This window comes from Larimichthys crocea, chromosome VI (assembly GCF_000972845.2).
Source record: "Larimichthys crocea isolate SSNF chromosome VI, L_crocea_2.0, whole genome shotgun sequence".
Taxonomy (NCBI): Eukaryota; Metazoa; Chordata; class Actinopteri; family Sciaenidae; genus Larimichthys; species Larimichthys crocea.
In genome coordinates, this window is record NC_040016.1 from 14,460,584 (window position 1) to 14,486,516 (window position 25,933).

The 25,933-nt window shown below is 40.9% G+C and overlaps 3 protein-coding genes across 6 annotated transcripts; 1 reads left to right on the plus strand and 2 right to left on the minus strand.

The window, feature by feature from the left end:
* Positions 1-524: 524 nt before the first annotated feature.
* tespa1 (thymocyte expressed, positive selection associated 1) lies at positions 525-9,214 on the plus strand. 2 transcript variants are annotated; one of them, XM_019258842.2, is made up of 12 exons: positions 525-808; positions 1,837-2,016; positions 2,271-2,313; positions 3,187-3,227; positions 3,879-3,932; positions 4,583-4,622; positions 5,013-5,060; positions 5,335-5,430; positions 5,670-5,878; positions 6,036-7,183; positions 7,697-7,781; positions 8,323-9,214. In XM_019258842.2, exons 2-12 carry the CDS (start codon positions 1,872-1,874, stop codon positions 8,412-8,414), a joined length of 2,001 nt encoding a protein of 666 aa, XP_019114387.2. In that variant the 5' UTR covers positions 525-808; positions 1,837-1,871; the 3' UTR covers positions 8,415-9,214. The 2 variants fall into 2 exon arrangements, with proteins under 2 accessions (XP_019114387.2, XP_019114388.2); XM_019258843.2 differs by lacking the exon at positions 525-808 and adding an exon at positions 859-1,015.
* On the minus strand, positions 8,647-15,105 carry tarbp2 (TAR (HIV) RNA binding protein 2). Of its 2 annotated transcripts, none has more exons than XM_027279401.1 (7): positions 15,023-15,105; positions 12,788-13,102; positions 12,586-12,655; positions 12,298-12,415; positions 11,967-12,094; positions 11,577-11,772; positions 8,647-10,619 (listed from the first exon to the last, which is right to left on the minus strand). In XM_027279401.1, the coding sequence occupies exons 2-7, from the start codon at positions 13,090-13,092 to the stop codon at positions 10,462-10,464; spliced, it is 975 nt and encodes a 324-aa protein (XP_027135202.1). In that variant the 5' UTR covers positions 13,093-13,102; positions 15,023-15,105; the 3' UTR covers positions 8,647-10,461. The 2 variants fall into 2 exon arrangements, with proteins under 2 accessions (XP_027135202.1, XP_027135201.1); XM_027279400.1 differs by lacking the exon at positions 15,023-15,105 and adding an exon at positions 14,265-14,485.
* Positions 15,106-21,099: 5,994 nt separating this feature from the next.
* On the minus strand, positions 21,100-25,378 carry sp7 (Sp7 transcription factor). Of its 2 annotated transcripts, none has more exons than XM_019268681.2 (2): positions 25,259-25,378; positions 21,100-23,790 (listed from the first exon to the last, which is right to left on the minus strand). In XM_019268681.2, exons 1-2 carry the CDS (start codon positions 25,277-25,279, stop codon positions 22,444-22,446), a joined length of 1,368 nt encoding a protein of 455 aa, XP_019124226.1. In that variant the 5' UTR covers positions 25,280-25,378; the 3' UTR covers positions 21,100-22,443. The 2 variants fall into 2 exon arrangements, with proteins under 2 accessions (XP_019124226.1, XP_019124225.1); XM_019268680.2 differs by having other exon boundaries at positions 25,244-25,378.
* Between the last annotated feature and the right edge of the window lie 555 nt (positions 25,379-25,933).

Consider the following 25,933-nt stretch of genomic DNA (forward strand, 5'->3'; position numbering starts at 1 on the left):
AATACGTCATTTATATAGCGATCTTGTAATATCCAGATGTGCAGTTGTAAATGTTAATGAACAGATCCAGATATGGTCCTGAGGACAGTCTACTGGAGGATGAAGTAAAGACACGATGCAAATTAAGTGATGGTAAAGGAGGATAAACAGTCCCAACCTGGCAACTCACACGTAGCCTGTAACTGATCTATAAAGCGTTAGTTAATGATTAATTAAGCCTTAATAAGGCAGTTAGTCAGAGTGCGAGTTAGAAGATGGTGACTGTGAAAGTTAAACAGTGCTATGATATATGATGATATGAGATGATTAAATCAATTAAAAGTGAGAATATGGTATATTAAATGAATTTAAATTCAATTAAATAAATAATTCAGGTCATTTAAGAGTTGATCTGCAGCTTTCCTGTCGTGCGAATCAAGTTATTGTGATGATGAGTATCGTTTCCTTTACCTCTGACATTTCCAGAAAACCTGCACGGAGTCTGTGTGCAGGCTTTTGTCTCTGCAGGATGTGTCGCAGCTGCGTCCTCCGCTGATAAAACTGTTGTATTTCAGATGAGATGCAAAGTCACTTCCTACCAAGGCAGCGCAACTGCAACCACGCATGTAGGCAGGCTGCCGCGAATCGGAGGACATTTACCAGAAAGTCGCTCTCATAAATTAATAATTGGAAGAAAAAAAAAGTAGAGCAGGCTGGATGCAGTTTGAGAGTTTGCTGAACGGGTTGTAAATAAGTTTCAGACACATCAGGCAACAGGAAACGAGACAGAAGAGCGCCAGTGACAGAAGTGAAACCTGCGCCAATGAAGGTAAATGCCGCTTTCCTCCTGTTAACTTTATGCGCTCAGAGGAGGCCGATGCGACTCAGCTACAAACTTAAGACAATTCACACAACCCGGTGACACACTTTGATCGCTGGTTATCGAGGAATCGAGGCCATTTGTTTTGTTATTTACATCAAAGTTTACTCTTTGGATGCGCATCTGGGGGGGAGGATGTAGACAGCTGTGACTAAAGTAAGTGCCGATAAACTGGTCGACATGTAAACATTTAAAATTATGGATCAGATCTTTATAAGAGTCTATGTGTAACAAACTTTCATCATAACAAACAAATGAATGATATATACCTAAAAGATGATACATGTTTTCGGATCATAACCATTTTTAGACATAGGTATTACAAAACCTTCATGAATTAATTAAGGTGATGCAACTTTTATGCTTTGCGGTGGATTTTGGTGGATCCATCTGTCACTCATATGTATGAAAAATATTTATCTTTTTACTGTATTATATTTTACTGTATTTTATGACATTTCATCCTGAAGAAACAATTTTTTTTAACTATATATGTTTCTTTACTTCAATTTAACTTTGAACCTGAACTTGTGTAGTTGTGCTCTTTTGTTATAGTTTGATTTTCATTATGGTTAGACTGATATTTTACCGATATTGGCTTTTTAATACAATTTTAGAGGGTCTGTGAATGTCATCCATAGACACTTTGGTAGGTTGGGGTTAGGGTCATTAAATGGTGTTTTTAGCTGGAAAATATGAATTTAAAAGCAGAAGTTGAAGGATTCCTACGTCATAGGTGATGGCTACTATATACAATGAATCTGTCACAAGTTACTCTTTAGTGTACTGTTTCAAAGGCTTGTCAAACTTGGCAAAAAATGCAAGTTATGAGGAAGCTTCCTGCTGATAATCTCTTGCACACAGGCATAAAACAATGAATATCACAGACTTCAGTGCCAAATGTTATCAGCCTTTTAAACCAAACATCAGTGGAAAACAAAAAAAATATTTCACCATCCTGCTTGTTCCTTCTGTAGCTTTGACCACACCATGTTTCCAGTGAACTGAGGTGATGGAGAGCCCCGCATCCACAGTGAGGCGACGAGCCTGGATCAACAGCAGCCGACAATGGCTCACTTTGGAGGAACTGGACCCTGAAGGACCGCCGTGCAGCCTCCCCTCTGCCTCTTTAGCTGACGACGATGTCTTTTCTGATGGTTAGTCCATATCTGTCTGTTTATGTGACTAAAGATTCATTGAACCTGACGATGGCCACGATACAAAAATTAAAAGAATCACTTCTCCTTTTAGAAATAGCAAAAGAAACTGTATTACTTCAATCCAATCAGAGCTTCTACTTTTTCATGGCAATACACATCAAAAGTTAGTATTTACAGTGTGCATACGTGAGAAGATCTGTTCAATTTAATTACTCATAAAGCTACATGTTGTACATCTATGATTTCCACAGGATGCGTCACAGGAAAGATTGAGAACTGGCTCCTGGGTTGTGGGTGAGTGAACTTGCTTTTCGCATGTTTTTCAAGAGATCATAGTTTTCGAGCACTCTGAAGGAGAAGGTGTCAGTCAATGGAAACTGGTTTAACAAACAGTAAGTAGTGGAAATTCTCTGAGGTCAGGTGTTCCAGGAAGACAGTGTGGTGAGGGAGCCACAGTATTGTTTTTGCCACAATAGCCTTAGATGCTGCAGTTTTACGTATCCATTGGAGGAAAAAAAACCAGCTTGTTTTAGCTCCTTAAAACCACAATGTGAGTATGCAGGCAGCTTTTCAAGGCATTGTTGGTTATAGTAAAAATGTTAGTCAGGATATAGAAATATTTCAGCCAGCCTTCCTGATACTGTTTGACCAGGAAAGCACACAACTTGAGCCCTTTGACTTCTTATAATGATATTACTAGAAGGAAATAACTGTTCCTTCTTCCTGTTATGAAACTGATTGGAGGAAAGAGGTAAGCACACACACCGACATTATTTAATGTTACTTATCTATCATAGAAAAGGAAGCTGCAGGGTCAGTCAGAGACAGTGTGTCAGCATCTAACTGTTTCCAAAAACTGAAGGACAATTACAGTAAAGTAGTGTGGAGGTTTTCTTTCTGAGAATTCAGCATGGAGGTGTTGGCCTTAATGTTGCATGTGAACATTTTTTTTACAAGAGGAAGTTGACAGCCTGTTGAGAGCTGATTAGGGAACAGATCTAAGTGGTTATAACAAGCATGCACTGTAACTGGGCTGCCGTCATATTCCAGATGAGGCAATATATGCAAATGCAATCACTTATTTGATAGAAAAAGCATGCAAATGTTGCTAACCGGATATGTGTGTGCATGTGTATTTAAGTATTAACACTGAGATATGTCTGACAGATTGGAGGGCCGCTCAGAAAACTCTGATCAGCTGAGTTTCGGTGAGTATGAAAGGAAGACTTGTCACGAGTAACAACGTACCATTTAGTACCATTAGTCAGTTTTGATATCTGTGATGCACTTAACATATATACTGTTTGCATGTAGTAAATGCAAATCAACTCCAGTGTGTGCAATTTAAAGAAGACTTTAGTCTTAAACCAGCAGTGGTGGAGGACAAATTTACTTAAATAAAAGTAGCATCACTGCAATATAAAATACTATTAAAAAAGCAAAGTAAAATAATGTACACATTATCAGTGAAAGGTGAGTGTTATACTATTGTATATTATTATTATTAGGTATTAGAGCCAGTGTAAAGACACATTATTAATTATTAGTAGCATTTTACTTTTGCAGCTGGTCAAGTTGGAGCTAATTTTAATCATTCCATACTGTTATGTAATATGTGATAATCTCATTGCCTGTTTTGTAAATGTAAAATCTTTCCGTCTATATTGTGGCGGAGTAGAAGTGTTAAGTAGCAAGAAATGGAAGTACAAGTACCTCATGTTTATACATAAGTCCAGGATTTAAGTAGATATTAAAGTAGATGTACTTAGTTTACGCCACTGCGCCTCGATCACATGTGCAAGCAAGAATTCAAAACAGTTTTTCAGTTGATAATTTCATGCACGGTGTGTCTTTTTCAGAGTCTGCACTGAAAGCCAAACACTTTGACGATGAGTTGAGTCTTGGTGCTGATGGTAAGTGCACACACAAGCACACAAAACGCACAAAGGGAAACTCACAAAGAAGGAAATGTCCTTGTAGGAAAATAAGGTGCTTATCGTCAATGTTCAACAAGCGTATGCTTTGTTTGTGGTAGTGGTGACAAAGACACACAGAGACTGAACCATCGGTGCATATCGTTTGTAATATGTCACAAAGATGTCCAGTGTTTTGTAATATCGCTAGGCTTATTCCAAGAAGTCTAAGAAGTGTAGTTCTTACACTTCTTGGAATAAGAAGGAAGTTCATTTTTGTGTTAACACCTTAAAAGTTATTTAATTTATTAATAAATCGCTTGGTGCCTTTAAGTTTATGTGTCCTTATGTGGACAAAAAAATTGTTGTTTCATATTTTTTGTTGGATTTATAATAAATTACCATTAATTCATCTTTAAGTGACATCCTGGTAGTAGGTACAAGTGTTTCATCACATGTCTTTCATTGTGTCAGTTTCTTTCAACATAGTTAGGCACAAAGTGATAATGAGTTTACACCTTAAGTGCCAAATTTCATATGTACACAGGCATATATTTGTATGAGCACAAGCAAATATATACTTGCAAACAGGCAGTGAAACCGACATTCAGATGCATGTTAGAACATTCTTCTTCTCCCCTGTGTTTCAGCTTCTTTGTTAAATAGTGGAGAAACGACATCTGAAGTTGGGTGAGTAGCAACTGTAATCTTGTAGCTGCAGTAACAAACAACAGGGAAAGGAATGTTGTGCTATTGAATTAGTGAATATTAGTTAGTATGAGTCCTTAATCATTGTATTGACAAGTCAACAACTGTACTGTATACTGTATTTTTAACTCCATTTTCTATTTTCTGCACATGACCACAGTTCATTTAGGAGGGAGACTGTCTTTGATGCTCTCATGTCAGACCTAGATGCATTTTAACTAAGCTTACAGTATGAGGTTCTAAGTACACTTCTTTAGTTTTGAAAGTATATCTGAAGACACGTGACTCTGAAGTTACCAAATCAGCACTAAAGAAACTTACATGAATGGACTATTGTTGTTTTGTTTTCCTTGCTCTGCGCTGTGCATGAAGCTTCACACAGCATCCCAGCTCCAAACAAGGTCACGGCAGACTCACCAGGTCAGTAGCCGACCTCTTCCTTGTGTAAATGTAAATCGATGAGGCTTTGGGTAACACTTAAATTTGGATTATTCACATACAGAGAGTATATGTGGCAATTCATTGACCAAGATGTTTTTTTTTGGTGTAATAAAAAAATGTTTTTTTGTGTGAAACAGCTGATTTAATAGTTCAATACTAAACTGTAAAGTATCTATTACTATAATGTTAATATCTCAGATTACAGTATGTTATTCAGTTAATCAGTATAACTTTACACATGTCTCGCCTACAGTACCCCTCGTCAGGCACTATGTCTGCCATCACTGAACCTGGGCCACAGCATGGCCTCCAGCTGCCTCTCCTCCTCCACCTGTAAAACTACATCAAGGTGAGGCTTCAACACCTTTAAAGGGTTAATAATTCTCTATCCATGAAGACTGATAACTAGGCTGCTCTTTGCCTTTGAATGACCTGCTTGACATGTTGCAGCTTTCCAAATGAAGTATCCAAGTATTACACATGCTTGACTTTTAAGTATTTATAAAGCCTAAAGCATTCATAAAAACCTTTAACAGGAAAAAAAAAAAAAAAAAGACGTGTCTCTTCTTTTTCTTACATGCACACCAGTGTATCAGATGTACTGAAGTTGTGTTCGGAGGATGCAGAGGAAACGCTGTACGAGCTGGGTTTCGGCTGTGATGAGCCACAGGTCACTGTTCGAATCCCTCCTCGCTTCTTCACATTCCCCTCTCTGGCTCAGGGCATTAACTTCCGCCTCTTCCTGGACTCACAGTTACGGCGGATACGAGAGGAAGACCCGAGCCTCTCTCTAGCTAGTAAGTCTGTGGAGTTATTAACCCACTCTGCTCTAATTTATCTCTGTCATGTGAACTGTATAATATATTTCAGTGTGTGATAAGGTGAAATAATCCTGAGATGTACAAAATGAGATCCATGTTACTTGTATTAATCAACTTCTTATTCTTTCCACAGGTCGTTTCAGACAAGTGCAAGTGCTCACAGCAATGGCCAATGCTTTCTACTCCCTCTACTCTCACGTGTCACGCACTCCTCTGCAGAAACTGGAAGCACCAGAGTTTACCTTCTCCTCGTCTCCCGTGGAGAGGATCGAGCGCTTCAGGAGCAGCGTCCGCAGCGAGCCACGTTCTCCAGTCGAGAGGCTGAAGGACACCGTCTCAAAGATGTGTCTCTACACCGGCTCTCCTCGTGGGTCAGACTCCACTTCTCCACAGACCTCCCCAAAAAAAAGGTCCAGCCTCCCGGATGTTGTGGGTATAGTTCTGGAGAAGACCAAGACTGGGGTGACCAAGAAACTGGATATGGGGGGATTTAATAGGAGTAATTCAGCTGTGGATATTACGCTAGTCACAGATGGTGATCAGCCCTGTGACAGCGGGAAAACCGAGCAAACACAGCAGACTGTGGCGGACACAGACCCTCATGAAAATGTCAATAAAATCTGTCATAACGAGATACAGGGCGTTACACAAACAGATAATGGTGATGCAGATAAACCAGAAGACCTTGACAGCAGGACTCACAGTGTAAGAACATCTCTAGTGTCATCATTATCAGGAGAAACTGTGATAGAAACTGCTCATCAGAAAACTTCTTGTCAGCCGGAACTCGATTTGTGTTCAACTCAGAGTGACACAAGGACCGCTAATCTGAAACCTGTTGCCAAGGTTACATTTGATACAATCTGCCCACAGATAGTCGAGAGCGCACACCAAGAGCTTTTCTGCACACGTAGTGCAAAAACAAACCCTCCTATCTCCTCTGAGACAGAATGCATAGATAGATCATGTCCTGAATCACATATACAAACTGCTGCCTCTGAGCCTGACTCACACACTGGTGTATCCAGACCACCTCCTGTCATGGCCTCTGATGACTGCGTCACCCAGTGTTGCATCACTGTGACTGTGGGCGACGACATCTCTTCCTCTTCCTTGAACGCACCAGATTCCAGTCTTCCGACTTCAGCTGTCCCATCTATCCAGACATGTAAGGAGTCATTCAACCAGGGGAAGAGCCAGTACCTGAATCCACTGACGCATCAGGGTCTGGGGTCTGTCTCCAATAACCTGCAACAGGTTAACTCCTTTGAGCTGGAAGAGGTACAGTAGTTAGAACAGTGCTGCACATAGGCAATTTTAGCTCATTGACATGTTTTTTTTTTTTTTTTTTTTTACAGAAGAAATAGTGACAATAAAAAGAAAAGTTACATAATTTCTCCAGATAATGTATATGTAGCATTAAACTGGTGGGAGGAATTAATCACATAAGCAATGATTAATTAATAAAAGAGAATTGTTCATTGTTCATTCCTCACGGAAGTGTAACGTGGTACTTGCAAAACTAGTAACCAACTAATGATTATTGTGTTTGTAAACTGATTGTTTTTAGGATTGGAAACTGGAAAAACAAACCCAACCAGTGATCATCAGTAAACAGTGTAAACATTGTAGTTTAGGTTATTACATAACATCCAGTGCACAGTGTGATGATGACAAAACGATACATTATTCAGCCTTAATGGTGTAAAAATTTTCATGACCTTGTTTCAGAATATTTAAGTCAAACAGGACATACAGCATATAATGAATATTTCATACCTTTTGTCTTCATAGGTACATAGTGCAGGAGAGGAAGATTTTGGACAATCAGAAACTACAAGAACGACCTCCCTGTTGTCCAAAAAACATCAATACAAAGGTACAGTACAGTATAGTATAGTATAGTAGTTATAGTCAATAGGATATTCATATTTTATTTGTGAGAATGAAAATGGTCATAAGCAGTAGTTTCTGCAGCAGTCATATTTCACAGGATGGAGACTTGTTATAATTGTTTGTGTGGTCACTAAATTGCAGACCTCATTCACAACAAAAAACACGTTCGCCAAGTACAAACCGTTCTAAATGTGTGAAGAAAAGGGTGTAGTCAGTCAACACTGTGGCATCTGCTGTAACCAGAACACCCACTCAACATTTGCACAATTGTTGTAGAAAGGATGTGTGTGTGTGTGTGTGTGTGTGTATTTCTTGCTAAATTTAATATTTTACTTACTATACTGTATGTACTAATGTTATCAATTAACACATGTATACAGGTCAATGAGCAGGTGTGCATTTGTCACTCAGAACAAATTATATGTGCCTTCGTGTATTCAGGTCAATATTCAGTGCAGCTGCATTTCTGTAGTGGCAGACAGTGCATGGAGTTTTTGCTTGACTCTGTTTGTGTCCCTGTGTAGGTGAAGTTGTCCGGGGTGACAGCATGCAGTCAGACAGCAGCGGCTACGCAGACGAAGAATTCAGCCTCTCATCATATGCACATAGCAGATGACAGCCAAGAGCTTCATGTAATGAAAAGATTAAGATAAGTCGTGGATTTGATCACATGTCAACTTTTTTTCCCACCCAAGGAAAGTGGAAAGAGTATTATATTTCTCCTTATCACTCATACTGAATACAGATTATTTAATATCAGTACACTGTTGAAAGGGCTTGCTGGAATACCGCGTGGACCATTCTTTCAATTTCAACTGCAATTCAGCAGGGAAGTCATTATGACAACAGTTAAGTTTACAAAAAGGTTTTTATTGGAAACGTCAATTTCACATGGAACTCACATTTTCTACAGCCACAACAAAGAAGTCTTTAATTGTATCGATGTCAGCATTGACGTCAGTCGTGTCAGCACCTAAAATTTGCTAAAAACCAGCAGCTAAGTTACTTAATTGAGTGATCACAAAAGAAATATGCAGATCTGACCTTTTCAGAGGATGAGGTTGCATTAAACATGATGTACTGTGTACCAGAGGGAATAGACGTACAGTACATTACAGAAACTCGGTCAGTCTGCATTGTGCAAAGAAAATAATCTTTAGTTTCCTATTTTCAATACTTACTTCAGATGTGTGCAAGGCGGTATTAACCGATATGCAAATACAGGAAAGTATGTGGTAATGAATCTGTATACAAGACACAAGTTTTGTCTAGTTTTTGTCATTTTTTTAAATGTCTGTTGTTGCTTATGTTTTATTCTTTATTCTTTTGACTTGTTATGGTTTTAGTTTTAACAATTTTACTCCTGTGAAGCACTTTGTTACTAAATAAACTTTACTCACAAGTATTTGGAGAATATAATGCGGCTCATCAATTTTCAAATATCACCATAGTCACATCGACAGAACAAATCACAGGGTTTAAATTGTAAATGAAACAATATTTGGCATTAGGACAACACTGATTTATAATTCATAATGATTTTAATCAGAATACTCACAGAACTTTGTGCTCTTTTACTCTGAACATAAAACTATTTAACGCTGTGATAGTTACACTTTGCGTGTGAGAGTAAATGGGATTTTAAATTGAATTATGTTCTATTTTAATTATCACAATTAAAAAGATGCACAGTATGAGTCATTTCTCTCTGTTCATAAATGTGAACACTTCTGATGATTGTGTCTAGAGTTCCAAAATGCAAATTACAAAGACAATTCATATCGTTTTCACTCACCTGAGTCTACTGATCCTTCTATCGATTTCTAGTTTGGGAATACCAAAGAGTAACATCATTAGAAAGCGTTAATTTCTCAAGTTTGAGTTCATCATGTGGAGCAAAGATAACATGGTGAGTTACAGCTGACTTCTAATCTTGAACTGAGTTTCAGCTGACTGAATGTCAAATGTCCAAACATTAAGAGCATCACAGAGACAATTTGAGAATTTAGGGTTCAAATTAATACAAAGCAAAAGCCACATTTTCGATACTCATTCAAGCTCATCCGGCAGTCTTTAAAAGAATTATCCTCCGATATCGATTCAGTCCTTTTCTGTCCATGTTTCAGCACGTCTGGAATTTTTTTGTTTTACGTTCATCCATGTGAACGGGGGTTAAACGTGGCTCCATTAATTGGCAAATCCAGAGTCCAATTTCTACAAACACTCTTTGACTTTTTGGGGCCCTTTGTTGAAATCAGAATTTGTCTGCAGTAGTTTGGTAACTCACTGCAAGAGCACCATTTACCATTTCAGATAAAGACTTTTTAAACATTAGATTTTAAGAAAACATGGCTGCATATGGATGCTGAGCAAACAAAAACTGAAAGTACTGAAAAAACAAATGGAATAAAAAAAAATCTAATAATTTGCAAAATGTCTAGGAGAGGGGAGTTTTTGGGCAACTAAATCTTCACTGGCAATAATAAGAAATCGATGTGACCAAAGGAGCTTCAGCGGTTAATTCAGAGACAGAAAAAGTCTCCAAATTTGAGGTAATTGAAGGTGAAGAACTCTTCACAAAAGTGCCTCCTTCGTCCAAAGTGGAACTCTTTCCCAGGCATTGTATCGTGAGCGAGTTCGAGTCTGTCAGGAGGCAGATGACATCACTTCCCTCCGGCCATGATTTTGAGGTACTGCAGTGCATTGTGGGCGGCGTTGGCTCGAGCGGCGTCTATGCTCGGCGCAAAGCCGTGGCACACCGTGATTGGCTGCGTGGAGAGCTCCACTAGACACTGGCACAGGCCGCTCAGACTACGCTCCTCTGAAACGACAAAGAACAAGAATGTTAAAAAAGCAAGACTTTGACTATGAAGCATATCTCCATCTTCACTGCTGCTTTGGAAATGTCTCTGCTAGTTTAAATACATAATTCTTAAAGTAGACAATACACTCCTATACAGCATATTTCAGTGACAGTGGTGCGATGAGGGATTTGACAGTCAGGACTCCTTTTCATACTCCTGTGTACCATAAAATGTGTCAGTGGCTACATGTATGTGTCTAATAACCCAGATAGCAGCAGTACTTCAGTTACGGTCTTTTTCTATTAATATTTGAACATTTAATACTCTGCAAGGATCAAACATCTAAATTAATGTATTTGTGTGAGTTACCCATTATAAGTTTTAATGCAAAACAGACAGACAGCTCAATGAATCTGTAACCATCAAATGTGTCTTATTACTCAGTTAAATTAGAATTTAATGATCTATGTTACTTAGATAAATTATATGAAAAAGAGTGTTAATCTCAAACTACAGCACCAATATCTAAATAAATAAATATCAATAATTCAAATAGTAAATTCAGCACTGTCTTAGTGCATCACATAAACCTGCCAGCTTAAAAGTTCATCCGTGGTCCATCTGTGAAGTACTGTCCACAGATGGTTCCCCAGCACAAAACCGTGACAATATGCAGCTGCGGGTACTTTCCATGTCTTACGGCAGTAATAGAAACCACACTGCATGTCATTTATTTGTGGTATGCTGCCATTAGAATTTGCCCATAATAACGTGAAAGTGCAGATGGTGTAAGCCAGATGTGAAAGCGGTAGAGGCGTACACACCAAACACAACCCTGCACCCTAAAAAGAGTTTATCATACGCACCATCTCATTGATTATATTTACATGCAGCTCTATTTGTGTGTGTAGCCACTGATGTCCATTTACTCCGCATCTCTTTTGAAGCTAAACCGGCGCTGTTTGTGAACTCACCGAGATCCAGGTAACTGACGTCGAAGCGCTGCTCCACAGACAGATCGTTCAGCAACGAGCAGAAGTTGGAGTCTGAGGGCATACCCAGAGGGTGGCTGCGGAGCTGGAGGATCTTCTCTCCGGCAGAGTTACGCAGAGAATCCCACGTGCAGCTGAAGCCTTTACTTTTGCCTGACTCAGCTCTGCTCCCCATATGCTGCAGAGATGAAGTTAAACAAAAACTATTTTAATCTGCCAGCATGATTTATGAGCAAGTAAAGAAAACAGGGTGTCAGGTGCATTTGCATATATCATTCTGCATAACATTTGATAGACAACCGGACAACAGTGATGCAAATACAATTCAAAGGATGGTGTATTGATAAAGGTTTGTTTCTGTTTGTCTCTCACCATGGTGAATGTGTCGTCCTCTGTGTCAGCATCGTTGCTGGTCCTCAGGTCCACTGGGACGTCGTGTATACGCGATAACATCTTAGCTGCTGCATTTCTCTTGGCTAGCTTTTTGGAGGTTCCACTTCCTGGAGAGAAACGGGAGTCATGTTGTGTAACGTGGCACACAGAATGATATTGAGTAATATTTATATCGGCTTTAACCGAGTGAGAGCAACTGTAGCAGCTGTAAACTGTAACTGTAAGCCGTGCCAGAGACATGTCAAAGCTCTTGTCATTTATACGAGTGTAAATACACATGATCTCCAAGGATGAAACATTATGTGTTTACCAATTTCAACAAATCTCTCGACTCTGCAGGTCATGGTGAACTCTTTGCGGTGTGCCGGACCAGACTCCTGGGTGACTGTGTACTCTGGCAGACGCCATCCTTTCTGCACCACCAATTCCTGGCAGAGAAGTACACAGACGAATGCTCAGAAAAACAAAAGGCAGGGGACTATAAAGTATGCACAAAAGTGAGAAGGACAGATTGAACAAGACAGCATGTATTAGTAGCCAAACAGCAAAACAAAACCTTAAACTACACAAACTACAGTAGTTCTCTGTGTTTATTCACCTGCAGAGCTCCTACAGGGTTACATTCAGACTGCTGAGAACTGCTTGACGTCTTCATCTCTGAATGGGAGCTGCGCGGAAAAATGAGATAAAACAAACACAGAGGAAATTAAACCACACAGTTTTACAATGTGGCTGTCTATGTATCAGTTTTAACTTCAGAGCCAGTGTAAAGACACGAAAAAACTAAATGGGAAACTGACCCGTCTCCATCGGTAGACACGTCAACCCCAATAAACCCGTCTACTCCAACACCAACTCCGGCAGGACCTCCGAGGCCTCCCTTGAGCATCTTCAGAGCAGCCTCGGCTGCTTTGTGCTTGGCTGCCTTCTTGCTGGGCCCTTGGCCGGTGCAGCTGATCTCTCCGACGGAGACGCGGAACGTGAAGTTGGGCTGGTGGGCCTGTCCCTCGGCCTTCAGCAGGTCGTACACTGGGGTCTTGCCTATCCGCGTTCCATACTCCTGCAGCAGACTGATGGGCGTCTTTCCGGGATTCACAGCCAGCATTTGCTCAATACTGAAAGAAAAAAAAAAGCCCATCATAAGAAGAACTTTAATTTAACGATAACTATTTCTACATTCTCTCTATTGAATACTATCTTTGCTACACCGAGCTGAGGGCAGCATAGCTTCATCCAAATTACAAAACACTTTCAGGCACCATTAAAATTTTAAACAACTGAGTTTCAAATTGCATTAACCTTGCAAACTTCAAACTTGTTAAACTTGAAACACTACAACAACAGTGTGAACAATATGCAGCTTATTCAGAAACTCAAATTTTAGACAAACACCAATTATAATTTTGCCAAGTATGATAGAATATATTTAATTCAAACAACTGGAGGATGCCATGATCTGAAATATCTGTGGTCAGACCTGCATGCTCGCACATATACCAGTGCAGTTCATCCCTCCCTTATGATCTAACTCCATCTTTTTTTTATATAAACATCTGTTTTGGAGACGTGTTGACTCATCTGTATTTTCATTTGTGGTGCAACTGAATTGCATTGTGTTATACTAGATAGATAGATAGATAGATAGATAGATAGATAGATAGATAGATAGATAGATAGATATTCATAGATAGATATTCAAGCATATTTATGTATTTGCATGTTTAATCTATTTATTTTCTATTTCTCCATTTTCTTTTTTTGTAAATATGTATTACTTAGAAATGTATGTTTGGGTTTGAGTAAGATTATTAATTGAATAGTGGAGAAGGGGTAGGTTTAAATAAGCATATGCTTCATCCTACTCCTTTTCGGACATGCTGGGTTCACATTGTTACTTTTTGTATTGACTACTGTTATTGTTGTTTTGACTATTTTCATTGGATTTGTTTGTTTTTCAGTTCACTTTGTTGTTCGAAATAAACTATCTAAGCTAAACAGCAGCATGCAAACATACATTGAACCTGTAGGTGATAGATGCATTTTATTATTTGTCCAACAGGGCTACACAGTTCCTTATTAATAGCGTTTATTCTCATTGATCATGACAGTGAACTAACGCTGGCTACTCCAGTGACACATCTGTCACCTGATTCAGGAGCTGTCTGATACAAACAACAAGTCGGTACTAAAAAGCAGCCGTGTTGTTGTGCAGGACTCTCTAAGTGTCTCTGAATGAAGGATCTGATCATCATCTGTGCTGCGTTAGCTTAGCTTCACCTGGAGCACCCGGAGTTTCTCTTCCAGCTGTCCGATGCTGTCTCGTCGTTCATTCCCTATTTCACGCAGATAGAGCCGATCGGTTCCGGATGGTTAATCCCCCCACCAAAACAAACACTTGCTTTCATTTGCCGGTATTTTTCCCCGGACAGATCAGCAGCAACAACAACAACAACATGTAAAGAAGAGCAGACGAAGCCCACCCCTCTAAGCCAAGTCCTTTTCGGAGCACAGTTATGACGTAAGACTCGAAATCTCATTGGTCCGTTTTTGGAACACCGGAAAACACGGGCGCGGAGTTTTTCGTAACACTATGCACATGGCAAAAAGTACAAATACAGGTGTTTATGTGCTCAAGCACGGGGGTTTCTCTGTGGAAACAGGTGAACAGACACTTCGTATTAAACACAATGGAGATAAAATGGAGTTTGTTATGGAGAAAATGTTGTTATATGTTTCTTTAAAAGTAAAAGATGTGCCTCTGAAACGCAGCATGAAGTGTGGCCAAGTAAAGTGTAATGCACTTACCTAGCCAGTACAGTAAAATGAACTTGTTTACCGTAATTGCAGTAGTAAACATGCATAGGTTTTATAATAAGTCAAGTTGGTTCAACAGGAACTGTGTAATGCAGTAAAAACAAATCAGACTTTATGAGTAACAACTCGTCAGTCAACCTGCAATGGATGAAGAAGTACCAGAAAATGGATGTACTCAAGTAAGTGCCAACAGGACATGAGTAAATGTTAGTTGTTTCTACCTCGTTTTCTTCCGTGTGTGAGCAAGAAGCTGCCGAGGGAGCACATGTTTTGCTTGACAACTTTTATTTCTGACTTTCTGTGTGTGATAATGAGTTATGACTAAAAGGAGCCAGCAGAGAGCGGCAGTCAGTCACTGATCTGCCCGTCTGACGAGGCTCCGTGTCGGGCCTTCGTCGGTGCTCTGGAGCCTTGGTCTGCCTGACACCTGTCATTCACACTGTAGACTAACAGGAGATTTCACTCAGATGGTAGACTTACCATCTTAATATATAATAAAAGATAATGGAGAAAAAGGTTTTGACCCAGACTAACTGTGCTTTGTCAGAAAGATACACTTATCCATAATAAATAACAACAAACTTCATGCAACTTTTCAAAACAAAAGCACAAGGTTCTTTGAATGAGGAAATCAGGATTGAGATAATTCAACACTACAAGTAAATAAAATCAAATAAAAGTATAAATATAACACGATGAAATAAGAATATAAAGTGAAAAAGTTAACAAGATAATAGGCCTGCTGTGTCTAAAAGTGTAGAAATGTTACATTTATATATAGCCTAGGCGAGAAAAAGGTGAATTAATTATAGAAAAAGGCTACAGACCAACATCTCTAATTCTGGTGGAGTTACTCGGTTTAGTTTGGAGCCTTTTGCTTTGGTGAATACCCAGAGGAGTTGTGCAGACCCTTTAAAAACCTTTGGACCCACAAGTTCAGAACCTCCTGGCCAACTAATATAGCAGCACTTCCATAAAATATTTCAGTACATTTTCCACCTTTCCATCATTTCCTTTATTTCTGCGGCTCGTCAATTAATCCCACGACGGTTTGCTCGTAAACCCCTGCTGGCCAACGTTGGAAATAGAGCTTGGACTCTGATGGCTTCATTCATTGGCATCAGCGTGTCAGTGTGTGGATAAGCACAATTTGCCAAGTGCAACACAAAGTGAACTGGCCATGACAATGAGTAAAATAAAGTCTCCCATTTGAACTCCCAAACCTACAATCAAAGCAGCATGATTTATCAGTGGCCACCAGAGTAAACCCCTCCTGCTCACTATTCATACTTTCAGCGTTAATGTGCTTTGTTCGCCTGGCCTTCATTTGTCAGTTGGAAGCCCTAATTCATTGACCTATAACGTGATAATGTGAGGGTTTTTATTGAGTTTGTGGTTAAATCACTGAGTGAATGAGATCAGAAATGAATACCGTTTTAGCAGTTTACAGTACATCCAACAAACACACACAAACACACTTTCCTTTTCCCCTGTCTTGGCCTGGTGCATTAGTGTGTGTGGTTCTTTGCTTGCCAAAATCATCAGTAGATATCTTCAAGCATGGAGCTGTATGAATGCTCTTTTTCCCTCCTTCCACAATATGATGTGTTTCCTTTTTTGTGTGTGTTTTGATCCCTCTCTTGCGGCCAAGCTGTGCTGTGGTGAGGCGCGGGTTCGAGTGGCGCTCCTGTGTTATTTTTGGCAGCAGCAGTGGTTGGTGGCTGTTGAGGAGAGAGGAGACAGAAGGGGGATAGCATGAAGCCCAAAAAACCAGAGGCTGTTTAAGGGATTTCTGTCTGAAGGAATTGCTTTGTAATGATCAGACTCATTATGGATGTGTGCACGTGTGCACTCATGCATTTATATGAAAAGAAAAAAGGCTGGCATGTATGCTTATTCATTTAACACTTCACAAACACCTCATATACGTGTTCTCATTCACAGACCACACACTCAGAGTTGCTAAAGTGCTTAAATGTTTTTTTTTCATGAAACCCATGTACAGTTTGATGGATCTGACACTAAAATGTACCAGCAAATTTAAATATTTGGGATTAATTATTTACTCCGTTCCTGTCACATGGGAACTATTTCTTGTTTGTCAACCACTTTGGTTAATGCTCTCTCTCCTCTGTGGGAGTCAGTCTGAGACATGCCGCCTGCTCAGGCAACATGCAGTGTCAGACATTCACGCTCCTCCCTCTACGCTTCTGAAAACACCATTTGAAAAAGATTTTCTCCAACTCTATTCTTGGCCACAGATCAAGAGAACGTTATTACTCTACTTTATTTATTTATATATTGTGGTGGTAATGTGTGTGAATGTATGCGTGCGTGTACGAGTGTGTGTGTGCGGGTGAGTGATATGTAATTGTGTATGTATGTGTGTTAACCCACAAAGATATTTCAATTTCTTCAGAATATTAAATAAACATGCAGCAGCAGCAGCAGCTTCAGTGAAGCGCTGCCTGCCAGTGGGTTTTGGGTTGGATGGGTGGCGGTGCTGGTGGTGAAGGGGGAGATGGGGTTTGTGGCCGTGGCTCTGGGGGGGTGAGGCAGCTCATGGTCAGGGCCCCCGCCGGACACACTGGCGCCTCGCGCTGGAGGACTTCTGAACCACCACACTCCTCCACCAAAACCCTGCCAACCCTGGCTCCCTGCTCCCGCTTCCAACCCAAATCACTCAGTTCTCTTTCTGCATTTGACTCCCTCTCTCCCTCTCTCTGTCTGCCTTACTGTCTCTCTCTCTTCTCCCTCCTTCCTCCCTGACTCTTTTCCCTTCTTCAGTTTCCTCATTTAGTTGATCCAAACCCAGATTCATTTGCTATTTGGCTGCCTTCTCATTTCTCACTTAACGCTGTACTTTTAGTGGCAGGTCTCTCTGATTGTGTTTTTCTCTACCTTTGTCTCCCTTGAGGATTTTCTGTTTTAACATATCAACCACCTCTTTTTTTGCGCTGTGTTTCTTTCAAATCCCTTCACTTAAAATGTTCCAAGGAAGTATTTAGTGGCTTTAAACGTAGAAAAAAAAAGCAAACAAGAATGGTTTGGGCTGTATCTTAGTCGGAATACCATCAAGATAGTAAGCATTTTCAAAAGGAAAGAACAGTTTATGACCACTCTAGATATTTGTAAGGGTATTAAGTTATAATTGGTGAAGTGTTTTTCCAACCACCTCCAAAAGATGTACGATTATTTCTCTAGTCCATAAAAAACATTGCATTGTGGCTAAAATGAAGTAAACTGTGCTGACTATACTGTAAATACTCTCACTATAGGTCTCAAAGGACCTGAAATCTGCATGAAATATGAATGATTTGTCATGATTACTGGATGAGCGTTAGTGTTGTGATGTAAAAATACTTGTGATTAGTGATAAAGAGCCAAATAATGTACTTTATTCATGCCTCATGGGCAAATGTGGTTATTCAAAAAACTCCTAACTGCACCTACTGCATATAATCGAATTATGGATGTCAAACATCTTTAGTTGAGTGGATATGTCTTTACGTGTCACACATGCAATTTTCTTAACTTAATTTTCCCCTGGAAGCAATTTGTCATCCGGAGGCCATTAAATGGGAAGCATATTATCTTTTTAAAGGGGCACAGAGTCACCCACAACCCTCCCACAGTTCCTATAAACAAAATGGCCTCATTTAGTGCCGCATTTGGTGCACTGGGCAGCAAAGGGAGCGCTCCTTTTAAACTTTAAAGGCAGTTAGAGGCTAGGAAAAAAGAAAAAGCTGCAACATTGTATGGTTAGATTTTGGAAATATGAAAAGCACTCCACATTTGATGATGCAAGGCACACATACTGGTATTTGTTTAGCCAAAAGTGAGAGGGTCTAACCTCTATCACCAATGTGATGATGATGATGATGATTCAGTGAGGAGATATAGGACGTAATGCTGCAAGATAGAAGACTGTTGCATCAGCTGGAGTCATGTCGGAGGCATGTTGTCACTGAGTTTAGGGCATAAATGAAGAAAAGCACTCAATCACTGACACACCTCTGTTTATCTAACATGCCGTTTCCATTGCTGACACATTTACACAACTGCAAAGAATGATAAGACACAAAGTACATCTGCATGACCTTTTTACCTCTTGTCCTCTCTTATCTGTCATGTTTCCTCCTTTTTTTTCTTTTTTTTTTAACTCGACCTCTTTTGCTCTTCAGGTCATGTTATGGTTCACTCAGGTCAATTTACCTTTCCCCTTTGCCAGAAAGCCTTATCTTGTTTTTACTTATGGCCTGAGTGCTGAGCCTCTGGGCGTACTGACATTCTTTTTCCTTTCTACCCCCGCTCTGCCACAGAGACCCAGTCACACCTGCAGACACCTGTGCTTTTGTCCTGCTTTATGCCTCTTAAATCCCCCCCCCCTCTGCAAGCCCTCCCGCCCTGCGCTCATCCGCCCCGCACTCATTGGAAGGGTTTAGTATGCGACCTGTTGCCTGTGGCTATGTCAGAGCACAGTGCATTGTTTCTTGACTATTCAGTTAGGACCAGATAATGACAGGAAAAGGAGATTCATTAGCATTTTGTGATGAGTTGTACTCTAATTTTAAACAGCTGGAATCTCTGAAAGCTGAAACTGCCCCGAGTAATTCATTAAGCAAAAGTTTATGTAACTCATCAAGTCTTATGGCTAAACTAAACACGCTTCAGTGAATGTTTTTAAATTGCTTCTTCGTGTTAGTTCAGTCGGAAATGGACTGTGCGATGGCTTTAACAGGTGTGTCTGGAATAACCTTCTTCGGTCCTAACAAGTCTGTGTGTTGCAGTGATTTGATTCTGTAAAAGAGTACAGGGGCAAGTGTGGGCAAACCATATGGAACAGATTGTCCAGCTTCTTCTTCTTTCGCCCCTATGTGTCACTCCATGTATATTTTTCTTTTTATGACCTTATTTGAAGCAACACTTAATGTTTCCTGGCTTTCTAAATAAAAGAAGTAAAAATAAAGTTAAGGCTACAGTATGCCACCACCGCTGCCGAGGGAGTGTATTTTAAAAAAGGCAGAAAATACCAGTAGCAGCAGAGGTTTTAAAAGCCACTGACCGTCTTCTTAACCCCCCCACCCTGACACACCCTACCCTTACCCCATTCTCCCTGTATGCCTTTTATGTTGTGGACTCGACCGTGCGCCCACTTCAGACCACCATAAACATGTCGGTCCCTGATGACAGAGTCGGCCCCGGGACGTTTTATATAAATTGACCTCAACTACAGCTCATTAGAAGCCCTAAATTGGAACCATGCAGCCTGGGAAGTGTAAATGTTACAACAGGAGAGTCAGTAGCTTCAGGGGGGTTCCAGCTGTACAGGTCTTCACCTCTGTGATGAAGCTCTTTTTATATTAAAACAATGTTGTCATCCATTATCCACCCACTTTCTTTAGGGCTGTGAAAATTGTGTAGTTTCGCGTTGAATAGAAGAATCTAATGGATTTCTGAAATTGTTTTTACGTGCCACCTGTCACCTGGTAACCACTTTGATTATTAACATACTCTACAAAGATTCACTCTTTGAATAATCATTTGTCTGGCACCATTATAGCACACAGCACATCTGTTGCAGGTCTCATTTAGTCTTTCCTGAGGCTACCTCTCTTTTAACACACAGTCCACCCACCTCAAGTATTTTTATTAGTCTGTAATATAGCCTGCATGAGCCGACAGAAAGCTAGACAGAAAGACACACAAGTGCCACTTGTTGTGACTTTAACTCGTGCACAAACACACACAAAGATGTCATCTACGGTACAGAGAGTTTTGACAGACTATACTTGATGGTCAGCGCAGCTTCTCCTCTGCGTTCGTATCTCTACATCACGTCTTTCGTCCTGCATCCTGCCTTAATTTGGGTCCTTTGTTTGACCGCCTCCCTCAATAAACAATGCAACCACAGCTCCCCTGTCCTAATCCCCTCTTCTCCTCTCTACTGACTCTGCTGGAGCATCGCTCTCAGTAATTACCCCTCTCAAAGCTGGAGAGTGGAGTAATTGTCTTGAGTGTAACTACAGTGGCTCTCTGAAAGGGGGTCATTGTGTGGAGTTAAGACTTCACTTCAGTGGACGGCTTTGTTTGTGCTGCAAAAGATAATGAAAGTATTTGGTTGGCCACGGTGAGGTGGAAATATAGTAAGATATGAAAAGAACGACAGTGAGTGATGAAGTGTGGAGGAGTGAGCTCCATCCTCAAGGAATGGCTCCTTTCCTTAAAACACCTTTGCGTACGAATAACACGAGTGAGGAAAATGCTTTTGAAATTTCTTTACTTTTAAAAGCACCAACATTGTCATGATTCTGCACCACAACTTGTACAACATGTTAACCTTTACGAGGTTTAATGCTTTATCACTATTTACAGTATCTTATACACTCATTTCACAACAAGTCAGCAAACAGTGGTAGTTCAGTTCTACCATGAGCAACAACAACATGAGCAACAAATTAAGCTCTTATGTTTATGTTTCTTTTAACGGCTGCATCATAGAGATCTTTTTTCATTGTGGAAAGTTACACAAAATATAGAAAATACATAAAAAAAAGTAGAAAAATAACACACCTAACAATATCTATATATTGTTGTAAATATATAGTATGTACAAACAAGGGGAAGCCCTTATTAATCATTACTTTGACAGGTGTGGAAGACTTCACAATTAAAAGATTATATAGAAATAGTTTACACACACATCTAACTTCAAGATCTATAAATAAATCTTTAAAAACATAACCCCAGACTCCACATTATAACTAATAAATAAGAAAAAAAAACTTAATTTAAGGTATTTTCTTTTCTTTTTGGCCATCTTCAACCATCTTGCGTTATTTCAGGCATTATATTTCCTGCAGGGTGCAAGATAATCTTCCATGCGTATAATTTAAGACATAAATTAGACTATTTATGTAAATATGAAATTAAATTAGACATAGTAAGAAGCAAACAGCAAACAAAAGTGAAATGCAAAACACTTTACATCAAAATGTCTTTGGCAACAAGAAGCAGTAAGTAAGACTGTCCATTGATTGTTTCAAGAATAATGAATAAGTATCAAAGTACAGCTGTAAATCAGATTTTTCTCTAGGCATGCAATGCTCCATCAACTCCATCATCCTAACCATAAGTCTCCTTCTAAAACTACTTTCCTTTTGCGGCTTCAGAGCTCTTTTCCTTCTGCTTTTGCAGATTAAATTTCCCCAGTGGTTTGTCTCATTTGAAAGGCAGAAAATGTGTATAGGGTAAATGTGTGCATGAGTGTGTTTACTTGTATGCGTGTGTGCAGGCATAATTCTCTTTGTGTGTGCGTGTACATGCATGTATGCATTAAATATGCTTGCACATGTGAATGTTATATTTGTGTTCTTGTAGAGCCTTGCGTGGTTGCTAATGTTTGTGTCTCTCTGCATATATTGTGCATTGGTCTATGTTTACGTGTGTGTGTGTGTGTGGTCCAGAGAAAATGAAGTGATTGCTACCTGCAACATATTCAGTCATTTATCATATCAAGTCTTTTCAAACATGGTCAGATATCCTTTGTATGTCTTAAAACAAAATACTGTCTTTTTCTTTATTTAAAAGGTGAATTTTTCACCATAAAGAACAAACCCACTGGATAGAAGACTTAATAGAGTCAGATCTCCAACAGTCCACTGCTGTTCTCCACTCCATTAGGTGTGCCAGTCTTCTCATCTCCGTTGGTGATTTGGTCAGCAACAGGATTGTTGGGTACAGCGCTGGTGTTGAGCTCTGTGGTCTCTTCGCTCCGTGGATCTGTTTCTCCCTCCACAGATACAGCTTTCCCCTGCATTGCAGAATCCGCATGGGTCTTCTGGTGCTTCGAGAGGTGGTCGCTGCGTGTGAAACGCTTGTTGCACAGTAGACAGGTGAACTTCTTCTCCCGCGTGTGGGTGCGCACGTGCCTCTCCAGTTCATCCGAGCGGGTGAAACGTTTCCCGCAGAACAGCCAGTTGCAAACAAAGGGCCGCTCGCCAGTGTGCCAGCGCAGGTGGGCTTTGAGGTGGGAGGCCTTGCCGTAAACCTTCCCACAGCCTGGGATGTGGCAGCTGTGGACCGGCTTCTTCCTCAGGGACGCAGCAGAGGCCCCCAGCCTTTCCAGCTCCTGGCAGTTGGGGCAGTCACATGAGGACCTGGTGGGCGCACCCCCTCCACTGTAGCCCCCTGATCCCCTAGCGGGCTTTAGGCCCATGGGACTCTCAATCAGCCCTGCGCTTGGCACAGGCTTGGGCTTGTACATGTCCTGGGGCAGCATGTGCTGGGAGGGCTGGAGGAGGTGTGAGGAGGATCCCAGTCCCACGGAAGGGTAAGGAGCTGGGTTGAGTGGAGTAAAGTCGGTGCTGTAACTGGGCAGCTGTGGGCTTAGAGAGGCCTGGGGTGCTACAGGCTGCAGAGAGGCCTGGAGACCTCCGTCCGTCTGGGGCTGGGTTGCTGACAGCCAGTTGGAGTTGGGGTGGACATCCCACCAGGAGGACGTGGCATTAGCTGGGGCAGCAGTAATGCCAGGGTGGATACCAGCTTTATACCAGGAGCCATAGGGGTGTGTCATATCCAGCGAGGTATAGACACTGGTGAGGCAGTCGGCCGTAGCGTGGGCCTTGGACACTAAAAGAGACGGGTCCTGGGAAACCGAGGTCTGGAAGGAGTGGGAGAAAGGGTTATATTCTGTAGTGTAGCCTCCGGCTGAAGGAGGGGGGCTTCCAGTGGGGGTAAGCAGCCCGCCGCCTCCTCCTCCAGCTGTGGTGAAGGAGCCAGTGTAGGAGTCTGCCAGGCCACTGCCGTCTGCGGTCCGCCCGTTCTTAGCTGTCTGAAGGTCAGAGGTCATGGTGTAGGGCTTCTTTACTGGAGTAGTGCTGCCGGTCTTCCCGGGTGTAGCTGAATCCCTGACGGGGCTTGTGCTGCCAAACTTGTTACAGGTAGCAGTTAACATAGCCAGAGGACTGGAGCCATAGCGTGCGTCTTCCTGGGGAGGAGGAGACAAGGGGGAAAATGAGACTGTCTGTCTGCAGGAAATGGCTGCTTGCTGCCGCTGCTTCTGTCAGTGTCAACTCTAATAAAAAACTTATGTCTGACTGCCACCGCTGGCTTTTCCTGCTCTCTCTGTTTTCAAAGTGGTCAGGGCAATTTCAAGCAGTGGATGTTTATGCTTGTGAAGGTTCTGCTCTGCTCAGCAAAGGCGGAATTCCCTCGCTCTATTGTTTCGCTTAAACCACCATCGACAAGCTATTCTTAATTTTACATTCATGTTTGCTGCAGAGTTTTGCCTTCACAGTCGCCGCCGCGCAGAAACATTTTTGATCTTGATGTTTAAGTGCTGCACTATTCACTGTAGCTGTGTCTCAGATATCTTGTCAAACATGTTTTCTCTCACCATGGTAGTGGAGATGTTAGTCAGACCTAATGGTACATTATGTCACACCGACCTCACCATTGTTTGGTTTTTATTTTCCTACAGATCTGTGCACCATTGTTTCTGTTTATTATCGGGTTGATCGTCAATTTATGACTCATGTAAATATTCTGAATCTTTAGCAGCCCTTTGAGAAAATTCTCACTTTTTAACAAACTCTTGAACTCGCTGCCAAAGCAGCGCGTAATCTGATTTTTCTAGTATTTCTCTTTTCTGTGTGGCAGGTCACTAATACCATAGCACAACATATCATATTGCTACCACACACAGTGAACTGATGAAAAATCATCTTTATATTATTTTAATATTTCTAAACTTCACAGCATATCTTAAATATGCAGTGATAAGTTTATTGACAATTTTGTACTTGAACTTTAAACTACGTTACCTGTTGGGGTATCGTGATAATCCTATGGGGAATGTTTTGAACGTGTCTCTTTCAGTCCAAACGTGCTACATCTCTTTTTTTACTTTGGCTCTCATATTATCATAACTTTAAGACACTGGGCTGCTGTCTTTACATTTACACCGACTGTCCATTCAGAGTTGATCAGTGGTTATCGCCTTCTCTTCAAACAAGCCCGGGGTCAGCCCAGTTTTCAGGTTAAGACTTTCACAACGTCCTTCTGATTTCTCGCTCCATCCACTGCCCATGCATCTCATGCGCCATGTGAGGTAACATATTATGAAATTATAGATTTCTGTTTGCTCTTGCATGTAGAATTAATTTCAGATGAACAGAGGAAAGCAGTCATGAGCATGAGCCAAACTCTGTCACCAGTTCACGCTTAAGTTCAGACCTGAAATCTTTCCTCGTTAAAACACATTATAATCTCAGTTATCCTGTTATGTCACACATTTATATTCAGCCATGTGTTATTCTCCAGACGTCCCTTCATCACTTCAACTTATTACTGTGTGACTTTAAAATAAACTAGAATTCACATCATAACAAAAAGTTGAGATTGTGGAAGGTAAAAGAAGAAGAAGAAGAAAATCTACTTACAATTACATTCCCTACCTCCAGAATAGATGCGGCCATCCCTGAGAAACAAAATCCTAAGGAAGCTGAGGGGAGTGGGAGAAGCGCAGCTCTGAGTCCCGGGACAGTTTGGGAGAAGTTGGGCACTAACGCGGGGAAGTGTTTTGAGGCACGGGGAGCCCGCCCCCTAATTACAGGCTCTGGACTCTTTGAAGACTCGCTAAGAGGCAATAAAAACTCCGAGATGGAGCAGAGTGGACGGAGATTGGTGGATAGAAAGAGGACATCCCACCTCCCCAAACGGAGGGTGTCGAATCATTTTTCAAGATAAATGCATGAATGGGTTACTCATCAATCACCATGCGGACATTATTTCATTTTCACTGGCATTATTTTTTCCACTGGGATTAGTCCAGTGGAGTCTGAGGGGGAAAAGACTACAGTTCAGATCATCTCACAGAGAATTATCAAGGTTTCCTCATGTGGAGCATGCTGTAAATTGTATCCCTACTATCAAGACACTTTGCAGTAAATAAGAAGTGAAAACCGACTAAAGCGCTCAAAGTTTTTTCCTGTGAGAGAGGAGAAATAACAAAAGAACATGTAGCCTCTGCCTGCGCCGCATAAATCAAAAAAATTAAGCTGACCGAGTCTGTGGTTTCCATCCGAGATTTTATTATTCTGGTTTCAACCCTCTCTCTGTTTCCAATATTC